General features: G+C 37.3%; 1 protein-coding gene across 2 annotated transcripts; it reads left to right on the top strand.

Annotated features, from left to right (window-relative positions):
* The first annotated feature begins 4,218 nt into the window (after positions 1-4,218).
* Positions 4,219-23,498, top strand: gja5a (gap junction protein, alpha 5a). 2 transcript variants are annotated; one of them, XM_051904713.1, is made up of 2 exons: positions 4,219-4,526; positions 20,270-23,498. In XM_051904713.1, the coding sequence occupies exon 2, from the start codon at positions 20,288-20,290 to the stop codon at positions 21,497-21,499; it is 1,212 nt and encodes a 403-aa protein (XP_051760673.1). In that variant the 5' UTR covers positions 4,219-4,526; positions 20,270-20,287; the 3' UTR covers positions 21,500-23,498. The 2 variants fall into 2 exon arrangements, with proteins under 2 accessions (XP_051760673.1, XP_051760672.1); XM_051904712.1 differs by having other exon boundaries at positions 4,220-4,526; positions 20,273-23,498.
* Positions 23,499-23,677: the final 179 nt, after the last annotated feature.

Raw genomic sequence — 23,677 nt, 5'->3', positions numbered from 1 at the left:
CTACTGAATTTACAGTGATTTTTAGTAAACGTAGTTCAACTCTCAAACAATTGACTCTTATGTGTCGGTTTATTTTAGTGAATCAAACACACAACTTTCAACTGACTGTGAGATTGAACTCAGTATAATTACTGACTGGTTGTTCACATGACAGAATTGTATATTTTCACTATCCCTTTAACAAAAACATATGGATAACTCCAAAAGGAAAGAAGGAGAGTTAAATAAATTATTATAAAGGGGGTACGTAAGTTATGTAAAAAAAAAATTAGATGGACAGACACATAAAACAGATGCATTAGATGCATTTCGAACATAATGTGTTCTTCCGAAAAGAAATAAACCAACATATTGAATTATAACAAATTTATACTTGTTACACACACAAATACTGCCCTCATTACTTTTGTCTCAGTCACCCTGTTTGCAGAAAAAATGATTGGTGGGTGTTGGCGAGTAAAACAAAGCAGAATCTACGTCATAGAGTTGTGTGACCCATTTTAATAAGGCTCAAAGAAACTCTCCAGACAACAGTATGACATGTGCAACAGTCTGGTGATGACAATGAGGATCTGCTTAGTGACGTACTATCCACCTTATTTCTACGCCCCATGACGCTTTGCGCGAATTATGGGTGTAATTTCCGTTAAGCTGTAAACAGTCAGTGAAAGGCTCGCTCTATGAACGCAATAATACGTTTTTTTTTAAAACTGGGTACAATGAGATGACATTATTCTACTCACCCTTCAACCAACGAACATTAAAAGGACATTTAAAAGTGTAAAAGCATCAGGCCATGAAAAAGCGCAATTCTATCCACAGCAATAACGGACGGGTTAAATACAACTGTAGTGATAGGGTGAATTCAGGTTGATTGGGGCACTTTTTCCAAGTCATCTCAATGGCAAAAAGTGTCCATATCACCCTGAATTCACCCTATATATCTGTATTATGTAATATACGTTGCCTTAATAAAAAATGTTCATGAACTTCAGCATTGTGTGATACTATTTCAAAGTGATTTCCATCATTTTTACAGATAATAAATTGTTTTTACCTGTGAAAACAAACCTGGAAAGAGACGTGAGGCTTTGAGGTGAAAAACGAGAGATTCTTTGTTCATTCCAGTGAATTATTAATGGGATATATCGTAAATTATATCAGGAGAACAGAACACAAAAGTGCAGTATATGTTGTCCTTTTTCATACTATTACAGCGGTATGCAAAGGGACAAAAGAAAATAATCACGAGGATGGAAAGCAGCGACTGAAAAGAGCTCTTGCCATAGATATTCTTGTTATAACATGTACGTTAAAATACCAAGCGTTACGTTATTCTCATGATGTCTGAAAATAAAACATGAAAGAAAAATTGACAGCTCATTCAGTCAAACTGACGTTTAAGCTTTATTTGTAGGGCAACCTTATGATTTGAAATGATTTGTTACAGTCTTTTTAAGTAGAAGTTCCCCAAACCGAAGTGCAACCCATAATTCGAAACGCAGTAAGCTAGTCAGGAATAAGGTGGATAGCAAAAGACTTTAAAGTGTCATGAAACCCCCCTGTTTTACTCTGACTGTTCACACCTCAAAAGCTTAAAAAGTCTCAAGAAATGGGCGTGTATAGCAGAGGAAAAGTAGGAGTGTAGGGTGGGGGGAAGGGGCAGAACAACCAATAAAACACAGACCCACTACAACACATTCTGTCATTTTACAAACAAATGAATATTAAAATATAGGTTGAGGGCACCTTGATGTGTTTTGAAAATGTCTATCAGAATAATTCGTCATGCCTTCGCGTTTATGATCACACGTACGGCTATATCCGTGTCCTTATTTGCACATATATATTTCATTTGAAGAAGACATGATGAAATATGTGCGCATACACAGTGCTTGTTCATGTTTACAGCACTAGAGTATATGAAATATGTCCTTAAATTGAAACACACTTGGTTACCTTGGTAGAAACTGGTACATGATTAAAGTAAGCAGTTCTTAAAACAGGGGTCAAAGTTTCCTCAAGAAAGTTTTCCATTTGCTTGTTTTTCCTTAATTTCCATTTCTCTATGGCTCTAAATGAGCGCGTGCACTATGACACAAAGTCACTAACAGCCCTTAGTATCCTCTGGTTTCCTTTACACCAAATTAGCATGATGCCACTTTGTGCACATTATGCTATATATATATACAGACATACACAAACACACATGGACCCAGCAGCAAGGAGTACTCAAATCTACAGAATTCCCACCACACACACGCAAAAACCCTTCAGCAAGGATGAATGAAACCTAAAAGATTGCCATTATATAAAGCTGACATACATCTTCCGGCTCTCAGCCGATGAGCAGCATAAGCAATGAAAGAGAAGGGATGAGAGAGAGAGGGGTTATAGCTCAGGCTTCTGTTTAAATTAGTCTGTGAAGTTAGTTGAATTTCTTACAGTTGCCTCCTTACTGGGATACAGTAACCAAACAAGACTGTACGAAGGAGAAAAAGAAGGACACCTGAACGAAGAAGAAAAAAGGGATCATGTGATCAGGTACAAGATTTTAACATCCTATAAATACTAACAACCATTTTTGATACACTGAATTATGATGCATCATATTATTCAGCTGATAAAGAAATATTTGGGGGAAAATACAGTCTACAAAAACGACTTGATTTCTACATTTTCATATGAAAATGTGAGTGGGGTTTGCCCTTTCCTAACTCGCTAACATGACGCTATAGGATGTCGTGGGTAGTTGCAAGGAGGTTGCTATATGAGTCAATGCCCATTTTGTAAGTTTTGTCTCAAGAATTAGTTTTAGCTTTAATTTTGCCAACCTAGCCATATTGGAAAAATGTGCCTCTACCTACATTTTTGTAAAAACTCCAAAAACATACCTATACATACAATTCACTGCAGTTGCAGCTGAAATGAGCACTAGTGGCAGTAAAACACGTTTATTCTTTTTCACTCAAATTATGATTACAGAGGCAGATTATCAGTTAAAAAAGATGTATTGTTCTTTGAACAATACTATGTTATGACCTCCAAACACTTTTACCATAGTGCATGAATTGTAAATTGATACATTTTGACATTAGCATCACATAACCAGCTTCATATGTATGGCTTTTCTGATGTAGTAAACTTGCACAGTAGCTCACCTGGTACAGCAAAGCACTTGGATAGGAGTCCTTTGAAACATGAGGCAAAATAAAAGAGCTCAAAGAATTGTACAAGCAAGCTAAAATAGCATCAAATGTTTCAAATGTTTTAGATACATTTTTCAAAGTGCCTTTACAACCACTCACTGGACGTTTTACTTTGAAAGGGTTGCAAAACATGCAAGCAATGTAATATCATTTTGCAGAAATGTCAGCATGCATGTTTTTTCAGTGAGCCTGGGTCATATCCTGCACAATTATTTTGGTTTAGAAAAAGTATTTGTATCTATAATGCTGTGATTAATTTACAAATAACCACGTGAATAGGTGATTTTAATGTAAATGTAGTGTGTCCAATCGATCATTTGCATTTATCTGGCAAAATAGTCGATATAAATAGAAAATAGTCAAAATAGTCACCTATTCTCACTGCAATTTTTATAGTGCAAAATAAATTATCAAAATATCAAAGCTGCGTTTTCACGGTGATCACTGGCTGTCATATTCAGTTGAAATTTTCTTTGGTTTATTAAGAAATAATTTTAGTTAAATCACGTCAGGATTTAAACCAGAGCGCCTTTGCATTCTAAACAATATATATTATGTTAGGTTATGTTATATGTTGTTATCTGCACTATATGACTATTTTATCGTACAATTATATAAATATAAACATAGAGAGAGAACTATTTAGTTATTAAAATAGAGGTCATGTGTGTACGTGTGGAAATGCATTGTATGGTGAAGATATGTGTGTGTAGTTGTCACATGTAAAGGGTTACTGATCAGAGTAGGGGGTAAAACTTCAACAAACACATATAAGTGACAAGCACAACGCATCACAGCACCACTGAACAGCCTGAGAAGAACAGCCATTGTGTTCTAGTACAATCTCACTTCCTCTCTTTACACAGTGGTATTCTTCTCACCAAAATAGTGCCACCAAGTGCATTCTGGTTGGGGGGGGTTAGATTGGGGTGGGGGCAACTAGAAAAAGAGAGGGAGGGAAGAAGGAAGAGAGGGGGAGGAGGAAAAGGAAGAGTGGAGGGGGGTTTGAAACACTCCCTGAGATGGCCCAGTATTTCTCAGAGTGTCCCACACTTGTGCTTTATTCCCACAGTGGGACAGGCACAAAGGGGCCTGTGCTGCATTTGAACTCTAGTCTTGCTAGAGTGTTTTCTATAGAGATACACTGCCATTTTTCTCCATTGCTCAGTATATCCCCACTGTCACAGAGACTTCAGAGCTGGGCTACATCTACAGGACCCCCCGGGCCACAGAATAAGAGCCCACACATTTATCTGAAGAGGACAAGACCACAGGAGGCTCAACCAAAGACGCTCTCATAAGTCAGCAGTCAGACAGGTAATTAACTTTTATACATCAAATTAATTGTTTAAGATATCTGTGGGTCAAATAAGACAAATAATTTTATTATTTTGTTTCATGAGGTTTCATCATTTTGAGGTACAGTGCAGAATACTGTATTCAAATAATTAAAACAACAGATGATTGGTAGTTTTTTTTATTTTTTTAATATAAAAATATTTATATTTTAAATTACATTTAAAATAAATATTAAATACCACTTCAATAATGTACTAATTAAATATTAAGTTATGTATTAATATTTTTTACAAGATTTTGCTACATTCATTTTTTACATGGTCATAAATAATTCTTAATAGTTTCAAATTAAATCTATAATGTACTCATTAATTACATTTGCACATTATGACATCATTGTTGCTTGAGAATCAATAATGGAATGATCATTTCTGATTAACACTTACCTAACAGTTGCTTTTGTCATCATAAGGAATTGTGATTTTGATTGTATTTCAGTTACTGAGAAATATTAATTAGATCAGCTGAGCTGCGATTAGTGTGTAAACAGAGCAGTTTTATACTTGTATAATTAGATACAGCGGCCCCTTAACCTACATATGTATGAATGTCATTAATTTAAGTATCAAACAAAGTTGCAACTGCAATCAAATGATGTTAGAACGTTTTGCAGACCTAACTCTATATTTCTGAGCCATGTTTTTCTTAAACTTGTCAAACTTATTTCTTATTGGTTTAGTGTTATTAAGTGTCCAAATACATATCAAGGTTCACTGTGTGTTAAATAACATATATCTTTCATATCACACTCACAAGTCATATTCACAAAGTGCAAAAGCCCTGTACGTCATGTCAAGTGGTGCCTGTCTTGATTAATAAGACATTGGCTGATCAGCGCAGTTGCTTTGACAGTGAAGAGAAAAACAAAAACGCCATGTAAGTAAACACATCACCCAGTTAGCAGCCTGACAAGCAGAGAATGATTGTCTTTATGGTCTGTATGAAGAATCCCACTGTATGGCAGGTGTTGATATTTGTGGTTGTCTGTCTGCGTATAATGGGGTCGGGCGAGGGGAATTCTCACTTCATATGGCTAAACTCAGCGTCTCATCCTTGACCCCTACATCGATTAAAGTGGCCTGTGTCAGTCTGGGAATGTCTGGTTTAAACAGTTGTTCTGTCCTTTGTTTTTAAAAGCATGTGTTTGGCATTGGTATGCAAGTTCAAGCCCAGTAACACAAGTGCATGTACAGGATTAGCCTTCAACTGGAAGTGATGTTAGTTTGCTTTGTCCATAAGACATTGATAAAATTTCATTGCCTTCTTTCACTGTATTTTCCTCTGTACTTCTGTGCAATTCCCCTTTTAATTTCACACTCCACATATGTAACTGCAGGTTAATGTTCTATTTACATATTTATGAGGTCAATAATGCTGATTGGACAAATACAGAATGCAACGACCATCTGTGGAAATGTATCTTCCCTGATTGTCTAAAATCTTTTGAAACAACCTAATATTGTATCTTCATCACCCCGATTACCATGTTCAACCCTGGAACTAAACACCGTGAATTATGCATCTGTGACTCAACGATGCATATGAATATTTAATTAGCGAAGCAACCACAGAGGCAACTTAAGTTATGATTGGTTGTTTGTAGCATCCAATCGCCACCTTGATTCATATTGTATATGTAACGCAGTTCGTTTATGTGGGAAGAATTTTAATATATAAAATAAACAAATACAAAACGATAGTAAAAGGCCGGCAGTCCCTCACGGACGACTGGTGGCCACACAAACATAATAAAAACAATAAAACATAACATAAAATCCAGGCCTGGTTCTCTCTCGCCCTTCACTGTAGTCCCTTCTACGAGATACGAGACCGGTGCCAAGCGCAGGTGACGCTCTTTAACAATCACGCCACTGGCCTCGCACCATTCCCTCACGGCTCTCGCCCCGCCTCGCTTGTCACATACCCCCATCGCCCCTCGCAGGCCGGGGGGTACCCACGAGACTGCACTCTACTCCCCCAGGGGTCCAGTCTCGGCGGCCGCAGCACCTGGGAGTAAGGACAGACGAGACGAGAGAAAAGGAGACGGAAGCACAAGGAGCGACAGACACGAGAGAGGGAAGAGAGAAAAAAATAAATAAATTTTGGTCTGGTTCCCGCCCTGCTTGTCACAGTATACATTTGACACAGCAAATTTTATAGGTATAACTAAAGCCACTGGAAGGCAAGCCTGCAACCTTTAGCCAAAAAAGCGTAACGGCTAATGCTAACGCTCCGCCTCTGGTGGTACGCAGGGAAGGAGACCAGAGGCTGTTTTTGAATGGATGTCAATGGATGAGAGGCTTCTGATTAAACAGCTTTTGTGGGGAAATAGCTATGCTGACTGTGAGACGTAACAGTCTTGTTAAAGGCAGAAGTGGATTGCAACGCAGTCTATTCCATATGATTGTCCATGGATGCTGGCACTCGTAACTCAGCAGAGTATAAACACAAAAGTGACCCTAAAATAACACATCCTAAATTTATGGCGCCACGTTTCATATCAATTACAACTCCTCAATGAACTTGACCATACACTCACATTAGGTTGCTGAAACCCAACGCAGAGTTGCACGCACACAGCGTTTTCAGATCAACAGGTCGTCAGCACAGAAATAATCCTAAAACACATTAGCGGGCATATTAGACTAACATTTATCATTAAAATCTACTCCTATGAATGAAAATCATGTTTACTCACACTAAATTGTCGAGAGCAGCAGTCACACACAAGCAGTTCTTCCAAAGCGCCAGAGAGAACCCCACACACACTCGTTCATCGAGCGGAGAACGAGAACAAACGCTGTTTCATTAAAGCCCGCGAGACTTTAAAAGTCACCTGCCCTATCACATCACCTGCCACTTAAAGGCATAGCATGCTCATTCCGGTTACATCCACCCCCTCTTTCAAAGGTCACCGTCCCAGTGACAACACTTATACCCATCACACCCATCCTAATTCCAAGGTCTAAGAGGGACATATAGGGAACTTACTGAGGCTGAGTTTGGGGGAACTTGATCTTCCGGGGATCGTACCGGCCTTGGAAGATTAAATGGATTTGAATGTTGGCCAGCCCTTGTTCTAACCGACCGGCATAAACCGAATTCTGCCCGTTCCTGCTCTGATTCCCGTTCTAAATGATCGTGAGGGCCAGGAACTGGTTCAGGGAAGTCATGGGAATCAAATGCCCGCTCCTCTAGACACTGGAAATCTAGGGGGTCAACGACCTGTTCGGTTAAACACCAGTCCAACTCCCGCTCCCCTGAATCTTCCCTAGCTGCTGCTGCTACTGGTGGACCTCCCTCTTGGGCTAAATGTGAAACCACAGTCTCCTCCTCTGACATTTCCTCCTCCTCAGCTAATTGCCTCTGATGACCATACTCTAGCAGGAATCCTGCCGGAGGACAATTCGCCTCAACTTCACATTCATCCGAGGGTACATACCCATCAGGAAGCTTTCGCAAATCCGAGCGGTGAACATTCTTCACGTGCACTGCTGAGTCTTGTTGTTTTACTTTATAAACAGTGCCTACCCCATCCAAACACTCTACTACCCCATACACCTTGGAGCCCCACACATCTTGAATCTTATGTTGGCCTGGGAAATGATTCTTACACAGAACCAGAGTACCTACTGGCAGAATAGGCACAGACTCTGGATAATGGCGTGCTCGCTGGGCTGCTGCCACTCCCAGCTGTTCCCTAGCCTTAACTTACACCAAAGCCAAATGGTCCCGATGACTCACCACCCAGTCTTGAGCTGTCGCCGGCATACTCTCTTCCTCCATCCCTAGAAGCGCATCCACAGGAAGCCTTGTCTTCTGGCCAAACATAAGCTCATAGGGGGAATAGCCAGTGGATTGATGGGCAGAGATATTATAGGCAAAGAGTAACTGTGGTAAAAACTGTGGCCATACCCTTTTCTTTTCAGTGGGCAGAGTACGCAATAGATCGTGCAAAGTGCGATTAAACCTTCCGCACTGCCCATTTCCCTCAGGATGGTATGCTGTGGTCCTACTCTTCTGAACCCCATACAGGTGGCACAGTCGCTTAAGCAATTCTCCTTTAAAATTTTGCCCCTGATCTGAATGGATACGTTTAGGCACCCCATAAACATAGAACCACCTCTCCGTCAGGATACGGGCCACAGTGCTAGCCTTTTGGTCTCGAGTTGGGTAAGCTTGAGTAAACTTAGAAAACACGTCGGTAACTACAAGCACATTCTCACACCCATTACTTGCCCGTTCTAAAAGCGTAAAATCAATAGCGAGAATTTCCAAGGGCCTTGAAGCCATCAAATGCCCCATGGTTGTCCGAACTTTGCCCTTTCATAACGAGTAGAGGCCACACCTCTTCGCCAATATTTCAAAAATGCAGCAATATGAGAGTCTGCCGCCTGAAGAGCTTGCATATCTGCCTTCTCACGGAAAGGCACAGCTGCTATTTCTGAGGTTAAGGTAAAGTTAAGAGCACATCTTGGACACTGAAGTACCTGTAGTACCTAAAGTACCTGAGGCAAGGTTATGCCAGGAGCAACCTCCCCAACATTATTAGGAGCTGAATCTCAACGCAGAGTTGCACGCACACAGCGTTTTCAGATCAACAGGTCGTCAGCACAGAAATAATCCTAAAACACATTAGCAGGCATATTAGACTAACATTTCTAATTAAAATCTACTCCTATGAATAAAAATCATGTTTACTCACACTAAATTGTCGAGAGCAGCAGTCACACACTAGCAATTCTTCCAATGCGCCAGAGAGAACCCCACACACACTCGTTCATCGAGCGGAGAACGAGAACAAACGCTGTTTCATTAAAGCCCGCGAGACTTTAAAAGTCACCTGCCCTATCACATCACCTGCCCCTTACAGGCATAGCATGCTCATTCCGGGTACAATTTAATTAATCGACAGCCTGTTTGCTAATCTTCAGCATGTTTTACACTAAACAATATATGTAGATTTTAGCTTGATAAAAATGTATTTTTTTAAGAGAAGGCAGACTAGGGAATGTTGCGACAGGTAGGACTCATTTACGGCATTACCAACAGCAAATGTGCCGCATTACTGTTTAACAGATAGAACAATAGATGTTGTGTAAAAGCCACTGGAAGGCAAGCCTGCAACCTTTAGCCAAAAAAGCGTAACGGCTAATGCTAAGGCTCCGTCTGTGGCGGTACGCAGGGAAGGAGTTTTGAACGACGGGCACTGATGTCACTGCTATTACACAATAGGCTGAGAGGTGCCGCACGTGATTAAGTTAGCTGTTACACTTTCTACAATGGTAAGAGATACAGACCCTCTCATCTCCCTATAATATACAATCTCTGGTATAACCAAAAGTAGTGTTTTACTACCTATGGTTAATAATGGACCTTAAACAGGGCTTAAAAAGATAATTCAGGGTTAATTGCAGTCACAGCCCTTCTCTTTCTCAGAGATGAGCAGTCATGAGCAGAGATGACATGAAATTCAAGCATTAAGTTTTATTGATTGATTGATGATATACAAATATGCCCAGTTTTTACATACACCTCTTCTCACATAACTTTAAATTCCCTTCAGAGAATCTGTAAGATTTAGCATTTTTGTTTAAAAAAATAAGATTAAAAAAAATATATATATATTTTTTTATTTTAGTACTGTGCTAAAGAAGCTTTATAACAGATGTTTACATATATTCCTCGAGACAAAAATAATAAATTAATTTACAAACATTATCCTTTATCACAAAATACTACAGTCTTAAATTCTTGAGGGAACAACACATCATATTAAGAATCATGGGTAAAACTATACATGATACTGTGTGTAAATTTAGTTTTTATTTTGTCTTGTGGACTATACACTACTATTCAAAAGTTTGGGGTGGAAGATTTTTTAAATGTTTTTGAAAGAAGTCTCTTGTGCTCACCAAGGCTGCATTTATTTGATCAAAAATACAGTAAATGCAGTAATATTGTGAAATGTTATTAGTAACTGTTCTATTTTGTATTTTAATATATTTTAAAATTAAATTTATTCCAAAGCTGTGGTGACAAAGTCCTCTATAGTCTATAGTCTTCAATGTCACATGATCCTTCAGAAATCATTCTAATATGCTGATTTGGTGCTCAAAAAATATCAAATGTTGAAAACAGTGTTGCTTTTTTCAGGATCTTTTGCTGAACAGAAAGATAATAAGAACAGCATTTATTTGAAATAGAAATCGTAACATTATAAATGTTTTTCCTGTCCCTTTTGATCTATTTAAATCAATTACTCACCCTCATGTCTTTCCAATCCTGGAAACCTTCCAGTTGCAAAGGCTGTCAATAGAGGGACAGAAAACTCTCAGATTTCGTCAAAAAGAACTTAATTTGTGTCCCAAACATGAACAAAAGTCTTTCGGGATTGGAACGACATGAGGGTGAGTAATTAATGACAGAACTTTCATTTCTGGGTGAACTAACCCTTTAATGTTTCATGCTGGATAAAACTTTAATTTTTTGAAAACAAAACAACAACAACAACAAAAAGTTACTGACCCCAAACTTTTAAACGGTACATTTCTGTGGCAATAACTTCATTTATTCATTCATAAAAGCAATTTTTATGATCCCTCTTATTTGAAAAAAATGATAAACATCATGCTATTCTGCAAGGGGTAAACTTATAATCAGATCTATATAAACCACAGTGTTTGTCTTTGTGTCTTGCCTAGTTTACAACTCTGGTTATATTGGGATAAAGATGTGACTACAGTCTGCGGTGTCATGCTGATTCTGGTAGTCCCTGACATCAGGTTGAGGGGAAAGGGCTTAAATAAATATTTATTCAGAGTTAAGGGGTCAGTCTCATGCGTGGGCATTGTAGAGCCTCTTATGGTGTGAGTATCGGTGTGCCCGCAGCGACATGATCACTGTGAGAAAAACCAGCATGCCATCACTTGCCAACAGTGCCTGGCACCTTTGTGAAGTGCTACTAGAATGTTTCAAAGGTGTCGTGGCAATGTTCCCAGCTTGTTAAACTGATGCAAATGGAGGCACGAGGCTGCATGTTATTCTAAGTTTATTTTTGTTATTGAATGTTTGACAGTGGCTTAGAGTCATAAAGAACAGCTAAAGAATCCTCGAGGGTTAAGGGAAGCTCTGATGATTCCTAACAAACAATTTAAAAGAAGCTCAGGAAGAGTTTTGAAAAGCTTCTCAGATCCTGATCCATAAGCACCTTTCCAAATCAAATTGTTTAAAAAGGCCAGAAAATGGATGTTTAATGCAAGTCATTACTGATGTAATGTTTATATATATATAACCTTTGAGGTCAGTAACCAATGTCAAGTCTTTCCTTTTACAAATAGAAAATCATATGAGAGCAGGTGAAAGTTCTTCCTGTCTGTCATTCATCTCAGCAACCCATGTGTGTGCACTGAAGTCCCATTGTTTGCTGCCTTCAAGAAATACAGCAGTCTTTGACCTTTCATAATACCTCATGATAAGAGCTTTTGGGGTTTTAGGATTTTATGCATTAACCAGATGCAGAATAATCAGCACAAATGAACTCTTATCTCGTGTCGTTCTCTTGCTCTCTTTGGGAAAGTAAACACCCTTGCACTTGGAGACCCTAAGAGACTTGTTTCCTTTAAAGTAGCAAGTCTGGAGGAAATCATATTGTTTGAAATTGCTTCCTAAGAGAAGAAGAAAAGGAAAATGGAGAGACAGAAGGAGAGAGAGCACATACTGGCAACAGAGATCGCCCAGTCAGTGTGAATCAGATGGGTATTTCCGTCCTCCTCCTGTTTTTTCTTCTTCTTCTTTTTTTTTTTTTTTTTTGAATGTCTAAGATTCCGTTCCCACCAATGCCATTCTAAATGGCTTTTGCCAACACAACATACGCACACAGGGTTGCTGAGTTCACATCACTGAATGACAGTCATTTCCAAAGCATCTAATGTGAAAAGATTTTAGATTAGATTTTAAAATACAAGCAAATTAATAAATCCAAAAACTGCATGCATCATTAGCATCCAGGACAGCAAACATCATAACAAAAATGCTGTGAACTAGATTGCACATTTGTCAAATGTGTGTGTATAAAAGAAACTCATTCTGTAAGACAGACTAATGTTTATAAAGCCTGAAAAAAAAAACCTCGATTCGAAAAAATCGATTCATATATGAATCGCCGTTCTACCGATTCGCATCGAATCACAAATTTTAAAAAGTGTTAAACTTCTTTAATTTTGCAGTACTACTTAAAGTTATTGCCATGTTAGAATGTTATTAATCACAATAAGCCACGAAAAAGGACTCAATGTGGTACTCGCACTGACGGACACACAGTTGAAGCGCGAGCACAGATGTTGCCTCTCAGATGCATGTGATCCCGAAATCAGTTCTCTTTCACTGCTTATTATGCTTACATGGTCAAATACACACACAATTATGCCAAAATGCACACTGTGTTGAGTATTCACATAAACACAGTCTGTTATGTCCATACGTGAACGTAAACAGTTGGGAGAAAATCGGATGTGTAACAGTATATTAGATCCATGCATTCATTCTTAAAGGGACAGCAGCCTCATTAACTGTTGCCGTCTGTTTTATTAATGTTAATATAAAAAATAACTCAATGCTTTTGACTGAATCACTTTTTTATATTTAATATGAATCAATTTATATTTAATTCATACAGTGAAGACTATATAGTGTTTCATTTTTACATTTGATTATTCAATTTCTGCAGTATTTCTTACTACATGTTAAATAAACCTATTTGTATTTTATTTGCAATTTTTTCTATTGTATTTGTCCTATTGTTTGTAATTTTCTTCTTTGTTCCTATTTTTAATATCTAAAGTAAGATAAAATGGCCTGCCTTGCTTTATTACATAAGACTGCCAGTCATCTGTGTAATGACTGCAGTCATCTTAAATGGCATTTGTTTTATAATATTGGGTTGACTAAAATGGGAAGAAAAACCTAATAAATTTCAAGGTTTACATTTAATTCAGTGGGTTTTTTTTCTTCAAGAACTAATAAACTGTCTACTGCAAATAGGAAAAGTAACACAAAAAGTAAAGTAGAATCAAATCCATGCATATATTAAACTGAGATACGATCAAGAATCGATTTTTAATTGAATCGTGACCTTAAGAATCGTTTTGAATCGAATTGTCAGGTACCAAAAGATTAACAACCCTAATTTTCATTATTAGATTTGACACTTTATACTAAGATTTCATTGTTCAATGAATTGTCCTTTGCTTTTTCCCTTCAGTAGCTCATTTAAAGACCAGAACTTGACATTAATGATGTTAAAATTCATGTCTTAAATACATTTGGGTCAATTTCACAAAAAAACATTTGGGAACTACATGGTTCATTTGGGAACTACATGGTACATTTCCCAAAATCAAAAGAAAACATGGTAGTGTTTTCTAATGGTAGTTAGTAATGGTAATGGTAGTTCAGACATTTTGACTATTTTACATCTGCTAAAAAAGTAGAAGGGCCTCTATTCAAACTGTCTGTCCATATTTGGCCATTCTACAGGAGACCAGCAAGACTGGTACTAGGATTTGGTACAGGATGGGTGTGAGAGGGCAGTCAGATACAAACACACACACACACACACATAGACTTTAAAGGTAACTCTCTAGTGTGGCTGCAGATAGTGCTTCATAAAACATTTGAGGTTTAATGGGTATTCGAGTGACAACATCCTGTAAATAGCATTAAATTGAAACCCCTTTCCGAGGTACCCTTAACTGGCAGTACGGAAAACAACTAAAACAGGCATGTGAAGAATCTGAGAAAAGATCAATGTGTGTGTCAGAGCAAAAGACAAAATACCACACTTGTTACATTGCTTTTACAACTTTTAAGCTGTTAGAATTTCATTTAGGATTAACAAAATCATTTTAGGAGACATACAAGATGCTTTACAGAATGACTGGAATTTAGAGTGATTTATTTAAGGGCAGATTGACATGGCTGGAGTGGCATTTACGGAAATGAGCCAGTGCTTACTGATGTTATTTTGGGAAACAGAGCAACACTGGACAGTGTTAATGTTAATGTTTAAGATTAATACACCTGAACTCACGTTTGACACCTTAGAGAGGAACAGAGAGGAAACTTTTAGGTAGTAAAATAAGTTGTTTTGATTAAGACTTTAGCCGTCCTAGGTTAAAACTTTTAGCCCTAACAACATGGTGGCTTTTTATCCCAAATACTATCCTTTCACTCAACAGTTACTGAAAAAAAGTTATTCGTTCACCTTCATCAATTGCAAATTATAAATAAGTATTTTTTCTTATGTATGTAAAGTTATTGCCGTTTATCCCCATTAAGGCCTGGTCACACCAGAACGATAACTATAATGATAACTATATTAGCAATCACACCAGCGCTTATTTTAAGCACATGCTGCAGTTTTGTCGCTCGCCACTTTAAATGCTTGATCTCTTTAAAGCAGGATGGATTCTGATTGGCTGTCAATGTTTTTATCATTTATCAGCTGGAAAAATTTGTTCTGAATGTGATTCCAACGATATAGTTTCTCTGTGCCGTTATGGTTATAGTTGTGGTGTGGACAAATTTTAGAATTTTATCTTTATCGTTATAGTTGGTGTGAATGGGCCTTATACCTTAATAATACAGAAAATAAAGAAATGTTTAAAGATTTTAAATACTAAACAGAAATTTTAAAAAGAGAATAAAAAAACAGTCTGGTTTTTCAGCCTCCCACAATTGTCTGGATGCCTTGTTGTTATGTTGTTTAAATGACATTAGTGTTTGTCATACTATACATAGAGGAACAGTGACCCCTGTCATCTCGTTTGATTTGTCTCTGCGATGAGAAGTTCAGTTAGTCCCTGCAGTGTCCTGAAAGATACATCACTCATACAGGGACAAAACAGAAGCACAAAGGCTGGCACACGTTATATAGTTGGGAAACAGCTGCAGTGTGGTAAAATGATCACCCTATCTAGGCCTGTAGAGGGTCATTCAGAGGGGCAGTTCTCAGGGCCCTTGGCATCACCCTGCCCTGCTCTACCCTGCCAAGACCCTGTTTCCATCCCACCCCAAAAATGGGGCAGGCCAGACTAAAATTAGAACTGTCACCCCTGTGTTCAAGGTTATAGTGCTCCCCTCACAGGCCCTTATATTGTAAATATACAATATAACATGACACACAGAATAGAAAACCTCTAGAAAACCTTTATATGCAATGTCATTGCATTTGACAGCACAAGCACACGTTAAAGAAAACAAGTTTGTTAGGCTTTGAATGATAACAGATTAGATTCTTAGAGAAAAAGTTCCCAGCTTACAGAATTTTGTTATGAACATTCTCTAAATATTCAGTGTTGGTTCTGGGAATGTAAAAAATGTCCAGTTTTCTTGACGTTAGAGGAACGTGTTTTATAAGGTATAATGTTCCTCAAACATTCTTTCAACTTTATTTTGATTTAAAAGGCAACGAACGTTGATTTGTAACATTCCAAGAACATAAAAATGTCCATATTCCTTAATGTTAGTAGAATGTTATTTAAAGGTTAGTATGATGTTCCCGAAACGTTATTTCAATCATTCAAACACCTGCTGTGAACAAGCACTGAAAGAAAGAGAAATAAGAACACAAACTACAACTTTCTTCAGCCACAGCCTTAGATGAACTGAAGATAAAAGACATTCAAGATCTTATTAAACAACTCCACAAACAGCATTACCAGCTTCACTTATCACTAACCAGAGTGAATTTTCTGTAAGACATTTACAGAAGTTCTTATTGAGAATTAACAGTTGTTTAGATGTTGATGTCTTACTGACAACCTTTTGTTTGAGGTCACCATCATGATGATCAGCGTTCGCTTTAGTTGGGCTCTTGAGCCTTGACTTCTGTTGAGGTTTTTTTTTTTTTTTTAAGCAATTGCAGGTGTTTCCAGAAAACATTTCTACATTAATAAAGTAAATCATCATGTCTGTTTTAATAACAGGCAAATGACTGTGTTAAAGTGTTTTTTTCTTTAATTGCTGACTTAAAAAATTGAAATGTTATTGAGAAGTATAAAACTCAACCAAAATAATTTGTAATACTATTGTTGCATTACAAATGCTGAATGTTGATGTCTGTGAGTGTATAAATAACACTGTCATTGTTAACTTTCTGTTTAAGACATGTTTTGTGTCATTTATACACTCACAGACATCACCATTAGGCATATGAAACACAACAATGGTGACCTGCTTCATGCCAGCGTACAAAACACATTCATGGCTCCCAACATTAGGACTGGGCGATAAAACGATATCGATATTTATCGACGGTACGTCTTATTCGATAACAATAGAAAATGTTTTTGATATAACTCTCGATATAGTTTAACTTAAATGCATTAAAATGTAAACAGACATGAAGTTCGGTTGCATGAACAACTCCCTGGATCACAAACAGACGCGCTACGAGTGACAAGCAAACAAGTTGCTGTGGAGTTCAGATGCGCAATCGACACGTGAGATCAGAACACACACAGATTGTGAATAAAAAAGGACATATCAGCTCGTCAGTGTGGCAGTTTCATGGTTACCTTACGTCTTACAGTTGATCTACTTCAAAGTTCGTCTTGAGAGGGCAGTTGTCATTTATAGGTATTAACAGCTGCACAAACAGTGTTTTCAACCACACAGCTTTATTTCTGTGTTACAAATATTCAAATTATCACAGAAGTACTGAAGTTTATAGTTCAGATATAAATACTAATGTCTATGTTATCGATCAAAATAGAGCATATCAGCTTTTGAAAGAAACTTGAACGCGCTGAAAATGACGCATTTATCGATTACATTGTTTCACCACCAGGTGGCGATAAGTGACTGTTAAAAAATTTATTTGACGTTGAATCTTCATTCAACAGATTCTTTCAAATACACTGATTCATCCAATAATGAAACAAGAGTATTTATGGTCGTGTCATTGAATCATACGTCCAAACTGATTTTTTTTTTTTTAATAATTAATTCAAATATATTTAAAATTTTTAAAAAGAATGCAGCAATTAATATTTTGTCAGAACCTCTAGTAAATTACGTTATTTCATTTAGTTGACATTCAGAATTGTGATCTCGTTTTGAAACAAACAAACAAAAAAATCTCAATTTATCCAAAATTGTGCAGTTTCTTTAACACTTATTTATTTAATCTTCATATAAAATATAAGAAAGATTTGTTTACATTTTATTTAGCTTTGTTTTAAAAATTATTTGTTGTTTGCCTTAATTAAAAATGCATTGATTAAATTCAAACATTTTTTTCTACTAAAATGTTTTCAATAATTATCGATACCGATCAATATGAAACATTATATCGTGATAATTTTTTTAGCTGTATCGCCCAGCCCTACCCAACATGCATTGCGGCATGAATAAATTATGCAGCTGAATATTTTTTATTGTCGCCATTGTTGAGGTTTGTATGATGAGTGCTGATGTCTAAGTGTGTTGTATTTAACTATTAGGCCAAGTAGTTTTGGACAATCTTAGACAAGTCACTTCGGTGTTACAAATGATTTTATCACATCATTTGAGTTTATTACTTCCTTTTCAAATATCATTTCAATTTTAAAAGTAAGCAAAACTACAGAAAAAGCAGTTTAAACCACTTTAATGCAATCATTTGTCTGTTATTAAACCAGACTTGTTGATCTGCTTTATCAATGCAAAAGTGTTTTCTGAAAACGCAATTGCTGATAAAGAAGCAGCTTGACAAAAGTCAAGGGTCAAGAGCACAACTAAAGCAAACGCTGATCACCATGATGGTGACCTCAAACGAAACATTTTCAGTAGGACATCAACATCTAAACCTCTGTTAATTCTCCATAAGAACTTCTGTAAATGTCTTACAGAAATAAATTCAGTTTGGTAAGTAATAAGTGAAGCTGGTAATGCTGTTTGTGGAGTGTAGTTTGTGTTCTTATTTCTTTCTTTCAGTGCTTGTTCACAGTAGGTCTTTGAATGTTTGAAAGAATGTTTCAGGAACACCATACTAACCTTTAAATAACATTCTACTAACATTAAGGAAACATTAGGATTTTTATGTTCTTAGAATGTTACAAATCAACGTTCCTAGAATGTTGAATTTTAATCACAATTAAGTTGAAAGAACATTTGAGGAACATCATACCTTATAAAAAAACGTTCCTCTAACGTCAAGAAAACTGGACATTTTTTACATTCCCAGAACCAACAGAGAACGTTCTTAATAACAAAATTCTGTTAGCTGGGTTATTGTTTGGACACTTTCTGTTAAACTTGTGGATCAAGTTTGCAGCATGATTAAAAGTACTTACAAAATGACTTTAAAAATAAGAATAATATCAATAATCATAGTTTTAATAATAGTTTTGTAGTTGCCTTCAGTTCAGTTCCTATTTGAGGAAAACGAAGTGTGTAAGTTTTGGGTTTAGCAATTTGTTGGGATCACTTATAGACCTGTGAGGGAATTTTTGGAGAGGCTGATATCAACCATTATAAGATTACAGCAAGTTTGACTTTGATCTATTTACTAAAAATACGCACCTCAAAACAAGTGATATCCCCTTTATATAAATAATATATATTAAAAAGTCTTGATTAATGAATGACGCATTAATCTTTCCAATCAACAACACAGTGCTTAGCAATGTAATAAACCGACAGAGCAGCGCCATCTGCAGACTAAACGTTTAGACATGAATGGAGAGACGCATTCCATCTAACATCTACTCACATATGCGTTAAGGAACTCCATCCTTCTCTCCTTCACTGTGTGAAAAGTATACATGTCCGTGTCGTTCAGTCTCACTTGCTTAGAGTTTCTTCGTTAATCTGGATTTCATCGATATATCGACTAAAGTTTCTCTTCACCTGGTTAACCGCAAGGAGGCTTGAGGGCGGACTACAATGATTCTAAAAGCTGATTGGCTTGTGGTTACCTGTCACAATGATTGCTTATGCAGGAGACAAATTTATTTTTTATTGAATAATATAGTATAATTTTATTGAATAATAAGTACATAAACAATATAAGCATGTATAAACCGTTTTTAACTAAATAACTAAATCAATAAAAAGCCTACTTTTGCTGGAGGGGAAAAAAACAGTATTAGCCTACACAAAACATTAAAGGAGATGCCTGTACAATTATTTATTTATTTTTTGAGGGCAAGACTGATTCAATATAATTTAATTTCTTTTAAATATTAAAAAGCATGGTTTCTTTGGAAAGACGCAAATTTCACTTTATCCCCTTGTGCCTTTTTCGGTCGAATTTTAGAAGCAAACGATGTTGCGTCATCTGAATATGCATTCTGATTGGTCAGTTTAGTAGCGAGAGGCGCCTTTATGCTGTGAGCCTCTTCTAATTCGTGTCATTGTGATTTGTACAGTGATAGGGCTACCGCGTGAGCAACAACAATAATACACTATATGGATCTGAATTATGCACATTAGTGGGCAAATTGATTTAAACAAAAGTAAACTTTATCAACTTGTGTTCCTTCTAAACAGCCTACATTTTTGAGGAGATGCAGTCTCCCCTTACATTAGGCTATATTCAGCAGTAATAATCATCCATACATTTCAAAACAGCTGAAAATTCATGACTTTTGACAACATGCTGAAACTGATTTAATTTTTTGTTTATTTCTTCTCTCTCTTTCCTCTCTTTGGCTCAGTAGTGCTGCCGTGGAGTGATGGGGGACTGGAGTCTCTTAGGTAATTTTCTGGAGGAGGTGCAGGAGCACTCCACGTCAATAGGGAAGGTGTGGTTAACCGTGCTGTTCATCTTCCGTATCCTGGTGCTGGGCACGGCTGCAGAGTCATCATGGGGCGACGAGCAGTCTGACTTCATGTGTGACACACTTCAACCCGGTTGCACCAATGTCTGTTATGACCGAGCTTTCCCTATTGCCCATATCCGCTACTGGGTGCTACAGATTGTCTTCGTATCAACACCGTCTCTCATCTACATGGGCCATGCCATGCATATCGTTCGCATAGAGGAGAAGCGGAAGCAGAGGGAGATGGAGGAGAAGGGTGAGGAGGGAAAAGGAGAGAAGGAGTATTTGGAACACAAAGAGAAAGCCGAAGATACAAAGACAAAGTTCCACCTGAAGGGAGCGCTGCTGAAGACGTACATCATGAGTATTGTAATACGCTTGGTCATGGAAGTGACCTTCATTGTGATCCAGTACATGATGTACGGCATCTTTCTGGATGCTCTTTATGCTTGTAACATGTCACCATGCCCCAACCAAGTGAACTGCTACATGTCCCGTCCGACAGAGAAAAATGTCTTCATTGTGTTCATGCTGGTGGTGGCGGCTGTTTCACTGCTCCTCAGCGTGCTAGAGCTGTATTACCTTGCATGGAAACAGTGCAAGCAATGTCTTAGACAATACGCCACCAAACATGTCAATGACATCAAACCCAATAACAACAAAGTTGTTTCTGTTGTCCAACCTGGCAAGACAAGTATTCCAATGGATCTGCCTGAGACTGCTCAGCCACATCCCTCCCAAACCTGCACCCCACCCCCAGATTTCAACCAGTGCCTAGCGTCAAGCCAAGGTCCAACATCACCCCCACATCTTCATTCTCATTCTCATCATCTTCATCAAATCCATCAAGCCTGCCAGCCTTTCACCAACCACCTGGCCCACCAACAGAACTCTGTCAACATGGCCACCGAGCGGCATCATCACAGCCATGATGACCTGGAGTCGGCTGAAGACTTCCTGCAGATGAGCTATGGGAGCCCTGAGGCTCAAGTCCCGGGTGAAATGACATCTAGCACCCCCTCCACACCATCTTCCCAACCAGGATTCTCCAAAGACAAGCGCCGGCTTAGCAAGACCAGTGGTACTAGTAGTAACCGGGTCAAACCAAGTGATCTGGCCGTGTAGGTTGGGTTACAGGACGTCCCAGAGGAAGACAATCTGGGTGAACTAGCCTTAAGATGAGAGATATGGATATAAGGGGTGTGCATGGTTGTGTGTGTATAAGTATGCCTGTGTGTTGGTACTATGAGATGGAATATTTCATTCATTTGGGCTTAAATAACATCATAAATCAAAGGATAATGGATAATGAGAGTAAGACAGAGAGAGAATCTGTATCAGAGCATTTAATCTGGTTTCATTGAAACTGTTGTTGTAATTGCTAAAATGTATGTAGATTTTTATAGGGTGGGATCAAGTGATCCTGAATTAAAGCCTGTTGATATAACCGAATGAATGGATGGATGGATGGATGGATGGATGGATGGAAGATGAGGGGACTACTGAAATAAATTGGTGACATTTACAAGATAGCACTGGATAGTTTTGCACAGTTTCAGAATTGTTTTGATTTACGTTTTTATGGTCTGTGATTCAAAACACTCCAATCAAACACTGTTTTTGAACCAAAAAAGCAATAAAGCACTTAAAACATATCTTAAAACATACAGTATCAATAAAAAAGGGAGAAAAAAAGCACTTTGTACAGACTACTACAAAGAAGAAAAAACATGTTGTGTGATTTGTTTTTAAGGTTTATGAATTTTATCAGCAATAACATGACTACAGAAGAGAGTTTATGTGAGTATGCTACATATTTACCGAAATATATTTGAAATAAGTAACACTGAATTCTATGAAGTGTATTATTTTATATATTTTATTGCAGTCAAGCAGGGATACAAATATATGTGAATTATTAACACATGAGAGTTTGTTACAGTAATGAGGCTGTACTAAACAGAGGAGCTCTCCAATGATTTTGATATTTAGCGGTCAATGATTTTGGCATTATATATACACTGTCTGGCCAAAAAAAGTCACTGTTATACTTAAGAGTCTGTAACTGGATCATTATTACTGTGATTATTATGTTACTAGCATGTTATATGTTTGGGAACAGTTCTTTTAACCCTAATTAGGGTCATAAATTAATGAGTGTTCTTAAACAACCATGTAGGAAGACATATCATGGCCATATTCCAGGATGACAAAGCCAAGATTTATCTGGCTCAGATTGTGAAAGAATGGTTGGGAGGGACCAGCACATCCCAAAGACTTTCAATGAATTTAAGGTCTGGACTCAGAGGTGACAATTCATGTGTGAAAATGATTCTTCATGCTCCCTCCCAACCATTCTTTCACAATTTGAGCCTAATGAATCTCAGCTTTGTCATCCTGGAATATATGGTCATGATACATCTTCCTACATGGTTGTTTAAGAAATGAAAAGCTATACAGTCCATCAGTTAGGGTTAAAAGAACCCAAACATGTGCTCCCAAACATATAACATGCTAAAAACATAAAACTCCCAGCAATAATGATTCAGTGATATATAACCTTGCCAAAATCCTCAATATTGACTGCTGTGTATATGAATGTGCCTTGGAAAGAGTAGATAAAAAAATAGAAAAGAAGGCTAGGGAAAACAGAGCTTAAAAGATTAGTCATTTGAATTTAGCATATGTAACTGCATTACTAGTCCAAAGACAATCATTCTTATTATTCAAATGCAAGGTTTGTTTTGATCACTTTAGCACTTTCATGGATGTCTGCAATATATGCCTATGTCATGTGAAGTATTCAAATAATGTCATAGGGTCAATCAAGATATCTGTCAGAGGGTTCCAGGATTCAGGAAAATTATTCACTGACCATTCAAATATTATTGTTCAGTCTCCTGATGTAGTCATCTCAATTTCTTTTTTATTTTTACAGTTAGGAACAAGACATACATTATGACAGAGGATTAGAGATGGTCTAAGAAATATTTCTTTGACAGTTAATGACATCTGAGCTTTATTTCACTTCATTTCTCACATTTGATTGCAGTCACTGTGTCTCATTTCCTCTGATCCGTTTGCAGTACACAATAAAACAATAAAAAAAACCCAGCACAAATAATACATGCGTGATGGAGTTTTTTTTCTCTGCACATTATAATTACAAACCAGTAGGCTATTACAACATTCATACATTATAGCCTACACTCCGTCAGCTAAGCAGACTTTTGAATAGGATTTACTGTATTAATTTTATAAAATGATATTATTATTATTATTTTAAATGTCATTTGCGATTTC

This window comes from Ctenopharyngodon idella, chromosome 9 (assembly GCF_019924925.1).
Source record: "Ctenopharyngodon idella isolate HZGC_01 chromosome 9, HZGC01, whole genome shotgun sequence".
Classification (NCBI taxonomy): Eukaryota; Metazoa; Chordata; class Actinopteri; order Cypriniformes; family Xenocyprididae; genus Ctenopharyngodon; species Ctenopharyngodon idella.
The sequence above is the reverse complement of the archived record's forward strand: the minus strand, read 5'-3'. Positions and strand labels throughout refer to the sequence as shown.